The following is a 9016-nucleotide window of genomic DNA, read 5'->3' on the forward strand; positions in this document are numbered from 1 at the left end:
ATGACTCACTGCCAGGTCTATCAGCTTTTCTGCCACCATGTGCATCCACAAAATGTCCTCAGGCATCTTCCTGTCTAATCCCTATATTCTCCCTGTCTTTTCCACACTGTCCTAGTCTTAGGGAAATGTATCTTTAATACATTTTATTTGCATTTGGATGCTAATACTGAGTAAGACATAAAACCCAGTAATACCAAATCTAGATCCCCCAACAACCATGCAAAGCCAGCAGAAAAAAAAACCAGAATTTTTAATAGATCAAAAGCAACATCAGAACAAAGAAATGAGGCAAGGAAAACAAAATAGTACATGCAAGAGCCAGGAAAATAAACAGAGCCTGCAAAAGCAAATAACCTGGCTGGAAGCAACACTCCTAAGGGCTCACACCACCCAGTAATCCCTGAGCTATGCAACACCACCATCTTCAGGAAAAGGTCAAGGCACAAGAACACAGCAGTGCCCAAGCATGGAACTGCAAAAAGACAGACAAAGGAGACATCAGCCAAGAATAACATCTGCACTTCAAGTTCTGCTCAGGTTCAGAAAGCACAGCAATTCCCTAACCAGTGATACAGCTCTGCACAGAGAATTTGGAATGCAAAATGGTGGTTTATGACGGCCTCAGAAAAGGACACTGATCAACCAGAAATGCATTTATTCCCTGTTTGTTTCAGTGAATAATTTTCTTCTCCTTCAGAAGGTAAATATGTAGAACATAATTCAGAAACTCTACAGAAGGATGTCTAGAGCAGAACAGCAACCAAATGAAACACACCAGAAAAGTGATTAACAGGAACAAAAGTCACTCATGTACACACACCACCTTGTTATATCCTGAAAGCTAAAGGCCTTCACAACATCATGAGCACAATCCACTGAAATACACCTTCCTGGCATTTAACAGAACCCAGCCACACAACTGCCACACACTGCGCAACAGCAAAGACATGAAGAGAAGAGCTTTAAGCAGAAACAACAAAACAGCTGCTCCTAGTAAACCATCCATGCTTTAAGTAAAACTCAATCAAAAGAAATCATAAACTTAAACCACCTGCACTTTATTTCACAGTATTAACAAGAATCATGGGTGGGACTTGCTTCATTAATATCTAAAGCATCAGCATTGGATTTTACAGGGATTTTATCCTGCAACTGAAGACCTCAGTGCACAGCAAAATGAACTCTGTACCTACTGCTGAACTGCAACATCTATCCCAGAAGATATTTATTTTGAAATAAGGAATATCCAGATTGACAACCATTCCATCATACCAAACTTCATTCCAGAGTGTTTTGTCTACACAGATATGCACTGAAAGTGCATTTCTGAACTCTTCATTATTCCTTTTCAAAAATGAAGTAAGTTTTGTGGTTCATCTGTCCTTGTGCAATCCCAAGGCTGGCAAATTCCAGCTGTACAACCCCAACTGCTGACTATTGAAGGTGGCTCCAAGGAAATGAACTTTTGCAGCAAATAATCACCACTGATTCTGCCAGAGAATTATTTGAACCCAAATGGCTTCACAGTCTGAAAAGCCAGTGTCTTTGCTATTTCTTAATTGTTAAGAATCTCTCCTCTCATAATCACTAAATACAATATTGACAGAGCAAGAGAAGCCCTGAAATTGCTCCTTGATTCTCAGCTGTACATGGCAATTGAATCAATAGGTGCTTTGAGAAAGATTATTAACACCAAACAAAGGTACACAGCTCACAGCAAACCAAGAGAGGCTGCTTTCATTCTGTACATTGCACTGCTGGAACTATCGCCTATTATCCTCTTTGCAAATATGTTGTAGCAATGTTAAATTCACAAGAACTGATTCTGTGAAGGACCTTTTGATTCCTGCTGTGCCACACAATCTTCCCAAATACCCAGTATTTTACATCAACATGTTAATATGGATATGGATGACTATTTGGATGGAAATCCCAAATTGTTTTTGAGACTGAGGATTCATTTTGTGACATGAAAATGAAAATTGTGTAGTTTCTGCTTTTGTTATAAGAACTCACACACACAGACATCAACATCCTGGCAGAACATCTACCTTCTTCTCTCTCATGCAATCTGCCTGGGCCGTTTCCAGACGGGCTCTGAAGTGTTCACAATCCATCCTCAGCTGCTCTATTTCCTCCTCCTTCTTCTCCAGGCCTGTGACAGGATAAACCAGATAAAAGAAAGAAGGAATACATTATGGTCATCGGGCCTGCATTGAAGCAAAGAAATCCACCAATTGCGACTTTACTGAGGCGCCTCAGCTGTTTGCTTGTGCGAGATCACCTCCCTGTGGCCAAACGGGAATCTCACAATCTCCTGTGCGGCAACAGCTCTGAGAAAGGAAACCAACACGTCTGATTTAAAAGAATCACATCTGGCTGTTTAATACTGAGGGTTGAGAAGATTTTTTAAAATTTACTCAGTTTTCTGCTTTGTTTTCATGTTGGTTTCCATGAAAACTCCATGAGTGAAATTTCATCTAAGTCAGCGACTATTATTAAAAACATAAGAAAAATACCAACAGTAGTCAAAAGTGAGGGTTTCAATCTACAATTTACAACTTACATGGGTAGGAAGAATGAAAAGCAACTATTCCAAATATTTTAAAATAGTATTTATAAAGTAGTATAGCCAACCTGGGCTAGTGAAAGTTGTCCCTGCCCATGGCAATGAGGTTAGAACTGGATGATCTTTAAGATCCCTTCCAACCCAACACATTCTGTGATTCTATGATTATAAACTATTTAAACATTATGTCAGTTACAAGCAAATTTTATTATTCCCTTATAAAATTAATTTCTGGTGTTATCAAATTTGTGATGTTATCAAAAACTTCTGATGTTATCAGAAATTCATTCTAATTTAGGCACTTTATTTTAGTGAACAGAAATCAAGTTTTAAGTATTCCATTTCACCAGCATGATGCCTGTTTAAAAAAATTCTCTTTGAAGGACAGTTTCAACAATAACTGTGTATTGTATTTTACTTTAAAAAACCACAGTCTTGGATGCTTAGTATTTATACTGAAAAAAGGAAACATGTTTAAGTAGTTCCAAAAAGTAAAATCCAAACAGCATCTACTGTAACCTTGGTTAGTTTAAAAAAATAAATTACACCCCCACTTCAAACACCATACCCTTGAACATGACAGTTTGGTGTACAGCTTAACATACTTGAAATACTTTCCCCAACATGTGACAGCATTTTTAATGTAATTACTAAAAATCATATCAAATTCTATCATAAAAAGGCAACATCATTAAAAATTATCCCAATATGTTCTTATTAAACAAAGGACTTGGCATTCTGTTCAGTAATTCTACATTATTTGAAAATAAATACCTTCCTGTTTTGGTCCTAATTGACAAGTTTATCATCTTAAGTATACACACATTGCTTTGAGTAGCCTGTATAAAAGGAGAAAAGCTGTTTCTGGCTGATTTATCTGAAGAGGTAGAATATATTTCCATTCAGCCCTTGTGTGATTCCAAGCCAGCAACACTTTTTAGCAGAAAGCAAAGAGGCAAGGCAAGGGTTCACTGCTGACAAACATCTCTGTGCCAGGACATGTTCTCTGAGCAACATACTTCTTTTCAATCTGCAGTCCAAAGGAAAAGAATGAAGGGAGGAATGGATTAACTGAGTTTTTGAGGATAACTCTGGTCAGTGGCAAGAAACTTCTTTTTTGTCAAGTGAAGAAAATTCAGTCTCATGCACTTCTGACTGCGTGGGTGTGAGTCCTAAGAAGCTGACAGCAAGATGTGTTGAGCAGGAGTAGAACCTGCTCTGCTTACCTACAACAGGCCAAGGGCTTTGCCAGGTAGTTCATCCAGTGAAAATCTCTGTTCCTGCAAGGAAACAACCTCTCCAGAAGGAAAGCAATCACTTCCAGCCTTTGAGAGGATGGATCCATCCTGAATCCAGCAGACACACAAAGATACCACATCCTTCACCAACAAACTTCAAAGGTCCCAGAACCAAGGCTGAGCCAGAAGGGGAATAATAATGACTACTGAGTGTTAACACAATGCAATCTGGACTTTTTAAAGGGCTTCAGATCAAAGAAGGATGTGTCAACATCCTCTAAGGTATCACAATGTTTCATGTAGAAGGGGCAAAAAAGGACAATAGTGGAAGCTGCTGAAAAGAGACTTAATTCTAGTTGTTCCTCATTTGTGGAAATTCTCCTGCTATCCCCAGTCAGCTCTCCCAGCTGTGCCTTTGCTCTGAAGAGAAAGAAGCAGCTTTCACTACCAACTTGGGTGAGCAACAAAAAAAATTGAAATGGCACCTTCACACAAAGAAGAAATATGTGACTTCACCAATGCAGTGGTAAATCAGACTCTGGGAAGAAGTGGCACTTGCACCCAAGGTAGAGGCTCCAAAGCAGAACAAGCCACTGGGCAGAGGAAAGATGAGAAGGCCCCCATTTCAGATGTGAGGTAGACTTGGTCTCATCCACAGAAAGTTACAGGAAACTTTCTGGACCAGAGATCTAATCTCAAAGCTCTGGGAGGTGGAGAACTGAGTACAATAGGAATGAATGCCAACAAGTGATGGAACTCCAACTCTACTGATCCAAATGCCAGATCAATGTTAAATGCTATTTTTAGCACTTCCCAAGTGGAGTGAGTTCCACTAACATATGCATAATAATACAGAAAAACACTGGAGCTGTATTTCTAAGACTCCTGGAGCCAAGCACTCTTCCTGAGAAGAGTAGTAAGACCAAAACAGAACCCTCTTTTAGAAATGAACAATTACCCTGGCAAAAATCTTAATGAAGACCCTGACAGCAGCCTGAAAAGCAGGTGTTGGCTGCACTGAGGATTTCCAGCTCAGATCTCAGAGATCACCCCTGGGAAGCAACAGGAAATGGGTGTCCTATTCACCTGCACACAGCAGGGAAACGTGCAAAGATCTCAGTTTCTCAAAGCTGTTCAAGACTCCATCAGTCTCACAACTGAATGGGTCAGAGGTGTTGAAAGTCTCTGACTGTAATCTGCACTTCTTGAGGGAAAGGAGACTCTGCTGCTCAAGTACCCAGAAAACTGCAACAGCTGATGGAAGTCTGGAGGTGTACAAATTACACATTAGGCTTCTGTAAGAACATGAAGAAATATCTCTAGGAGCTGCCAGGACTCCTGTGAGCTTCACACGCCACACCAAGAGGTTATATGCAGCAAACAGCACCATTCTGAGGGTGAGGGCTGCTTGTGTCCCCATGATGTCCAACCTGTAGTGATTTGTACGCTCCAAAGCCTCCCTTCAATCTGCCTTATTTCATGCTGCAGAGGTAGGAGAAGACTGGACCAGCAAAAATCCCCACTTGACTTGTCCAGGTGTAGGGACACACAATGGCCAGAGCCTGAATAAATATACAAATGACCTCACCACCTGCAAGAGAAATCTCCACTGTGGATTGAGACTCCAGAGAATTCAAAAGCTGTCTCAGCTTCAGCTCCTGCCCTACAGGACCCAGAGAATTCTGGGCAGCCAGCAGAACGTTTCAAGGAATCTCAAAATCCCCATGTTGATGCCATGGGACTGCTCTGGATGGACAGTGTCTCCTTGATGCCTGGCACAAGGAATGTAAGAAGGATCAGTGAGAGGAATCTCAAGGCAAGAAGGTAAAAACTAATTGAGGATCTTGAACACTAAACACAACTGGAAACAGTCCCTGATGCCTTGCAACAGAGAATACCTCCAGATTCTATCCACTGCTTGAGACATGGAAGGATCTCCCCAAAAAGTGGATCACTGAGGCAGCAGGAAGCTCTGCCCCAAAATATGACATTGTCAGACACAGGCTTTGAGGCCCCACGTTGCTTCTCCTTAGCTGGCTGTTGCAAGTTAATTTTCCATTTCTCACTTGGTATTCTAGAAGAGACACACTGTCTGTAATCTGTCTCAGTGCTTGTTCCATGTCTTTTCAGGAAAACCAAATCCAGGTAAATTGGGCAGCTGCAGGGAAGCTACAGAGCAGGGATGGAGCTGGCTCCTATTTGGCCCTGATGGCATGTTGGGAGTGGGGTTATTGTTGAAAAAAATAATGCACAGACAAACCCAACTCTGAAAAAACAGACTTTGGGGACAGCAATAAAAACACTTTTATTACAGAATCTTTCTTTTTATTAGTAAAGCATACAAGCTAAAAAACAAGACAGGCCAAATACAAGATTAACTCACTCTTCCTTCAAATTTTTACCCACTGTAATTTACCATTATTTTGTTGGGGTTTTTTTTCCTGTGAAAGTCACCTTTTGAAAAGCAAAATGTTTTTGCCTCTTCTCAAAGGGAAAACACTTTTTGTTCCTCATACAGCTTCTCTTACTTCCTGAAATACATATGTTTTTATCCACAGTAAAATAATTTAAAAGATTAATTTGACATGTCTGATTATTCCTAAGGCAGTTTGTAATTTTCTTCACTACAAACACAATAATTTACTGAAGCAGTCACTGAACAACACAGTTGAATCTGGAATGGCTCCACAAACACTGCAGCTATTTCTGGAGCACAACAGTTAGTTCTAAGCAGTTCTGGCAGAAATTGCAAGAGCTTGTAAGATGGTGCTACTCACTTGATTCAATAGCATCCAGCTTCTGGAATGTCCCCAGGATATCTCCATTTACTATTTTGGGTAAGAAATCCCTCAGTTGCATAACTTCAGTTGTCAGCCTTTCCAAATCCCTCCTCCTAACTTTTACGAATTCCTCTTTGGTCTCAGCCTTCTGAAATAAAACAACAAAGCAAAACAAAAACAAACCAACAACCAACCAAAAACACTGTTACAGTCCTGTAGTGCTTTTCTGCTTCAATTTCTTTTATTGGACAAAAATACTCCTCTCTATGACATCATTTCAGCAATTTGTAAGTTTTTAAAGAGAATATCCAGCAGTCAAACCCAAAAGTCTCTGAGGTTGACCCTTTGACTGTAAAGTTAATTTTTGCCACTGTGGCCTTAAGTAAACAGCATTACCTCTCTTCATGTGTTTCTGCACCCAAAATTTGTGCAATGCATCTGGGAATGCTGCAAAAATTAACACTCCCATTTTAAAAAGTGAGCAGCACACACTAAGCTGTTGTTTCATGACTCTCGTAAAGGATACGACTACTCAGCTTTTTAATTAATTCAAACATTTGCAAGAGCCTCAGTCCTAAATTACAACAACTCTTTTGGAGGAAACTGTACAGTTTTCAAACCAATTTACCTTTTGTGACGAGCAGAAATTATTTGCAGCCATCTGCAACCCAATCTCAGGGTTTAAACCCAATTTAATCCCAAGGTAAGACAGAAATGTTTACTAGCTTCCTCTCCTGCCAAACTATAGGTACAGAATAATTTTCATTCAATATTCCAGCAGAATGTGTGTTAATTTTAAAATTACAGAGCAATTCTGTACAAAAAAACCCACAAAGTTCAATTTCTGATGTACATACATGTGCACTCAGCTGGATGTTAAAAAGGCTGATGCACACACACCAACAAAAAGAAAGTTGTAACATGTTTTGGCTACAACATCAATCACTTAAAATAATCTCAGAAAGCGAAGTTATATCTTAGTAGTGCTTTGCACTGCACTGAGAACAGTGCTGACAAAATGAGATGTTTCATGGATCACATCTTATTCCAGAGGGAAAAGGCCAACAAACGAAAATCTCATCTCCAACAGGTTGGAAATGTGCCATCCCCACAGTCCTCTCAAGAGCAGACACACAAGACAAATGGAAGTCATCTTCTTCAACCATTCCCTACAATTCTGTCTGCTTCCCTACTTCCTCAGATTGAAAATTTCCTTTCAGTTTTGCTTCCTACTCTATTTCTTTCCCAGCTGTCTTTCAAATCCAGACATTTTTGGGACAGGTCAGTCCTACCTCTACAGGTCCAGAGCTGTAATGAAGGTATGGAAGAAAGATTTTGCTTTATTTTGAACTATAAGCTCTAAGTTGCATCTATGGCAAGGTTCATAAGGCCGAGTAGCACCACATGACATGACTCTAGAAAAATTCCACTCATCTAGGTCTCAAGAAAGCATGGAGCAAACACATGGGAAGAGAGAAGTCTTTAGAGGAATGCCATCTGTGTGTCAGCAACCATGAATGCCAGTGAGAATTCAGTATGGCTCAGAATCATAGAGCAAAATTTGGTACATAAAAATAGCTCTGTTCACTAGCAAAAGCCGAACCAGAGCTGGGAATCAGTGGTGCTGAGATATGAAATACGCAGCAAGGAGAAAATTCTCCTTTGTAGTTCCCACAGTAAGCACAGGTCTTTGCAGCACTGCTGTTACAGCAGGCAAGTTTTATTTTCCCTGTTCAAGCAGCTTCTCCATACCTCTCTGCACTACAGGAGTATGTTAAATACAGACAGGAGAGAAAAGGAGTTTTCTGTCCAGTCCTCAGAGTAACAGCAGGTCCCTGAAGCAGGAAATTTGACTTCCCCGAGTTCTTTCACAGGGATAAAGCCACCCAGTATTGCACCTGAGCTCATGTCCTGCCTGGTGTGAGCCCAGGGACGGGAGCCCCCCTTTCCTGCCAGCCGGCCGAACAGGGCAGAGCCCCCAGCGAGGAACCACTGCCAGCCCTTTCCCCACTCACGCCCCACCAGGCCAGGGTGCCTCTACAGCCCCCACCACGCTCCGCTCTCCCTGCGGCCCCGCCATCGCCCCCTCAGGGCCCCGTTAGGCCCAGGAGCACCGCACAACCCCCGCGCCTTCTGCTCCTCGGGGCACCCACGCCCGCACGGACCCCCGGGCCGGGCCCGGCCTCAGGGCCAGCCCCGAGCGCCCCCGGGCCGCTCGCGATACCTGCGCGTCGCCAGCGAGGCCGGCGCTGCGCCACATCGCGACAGCGGCGACAACGGCCTCGTGCGGGGTGGGGGGACGATGGCGTGAGGGCGGGAAGGGACACGCTATGGCCACGCCCCCGCTGTGACCGCGCCCACTCCGATTGGATAGGCGCGTGCTGGGGCGTGGTCTGGGCGTGACCTGATGCCTAGGCTCCGCCCCAGCC

The 9016-nt window shown here is 42.2% G+C and overlaps 1 protein-coding gene across 1 annotated transcript in view; it reads right to left on the reverse strand.

Annotated features, from left to right (window-relative positions):
- Positions 1–8866, reverse strand: part of HSF2BP (heat shock transcription factor 2 binding protein) — a 31177-nt gene extending 22311 nt beyond the window's left edge. Inside the window, exons 1-3 of the mRNA XM_030956536.1 lie at positions 8812–8866; positions 6585–6735; positions 2052–2155 (exon numbers count right to left, since the gene is read on the reverse strand). Coding sequence (XP_030812396.1) covers positions 2052–2155; positions 6585–6735; positions 8812–8847 — 291 coding nt within the window. The 5' untranslated portion in view covers positions 8848–8866. The remainder of the gene's footprint in view (positions 1–2051; positions 2156–6584; positions 6736–8811) is intronic.
- Between the last annotated feature and the right edge of the window lie 150 nt (positions 8867–9016).

Source organism: Camarhynchus parvulus, chromosome 1, assembly GCF_901933205.1.
Source record: "Camarhynchus parvulus chromosome 1, STF_HiC, whole genome shotgun sequence".
Taxonomy (NCBI): domain Eukaryota; kingdom Metazoa; phylum Chordata; class Aves; order Passeriformes; family Thraupidae; genus Camarhynchus; species Camarhynchus parvulus.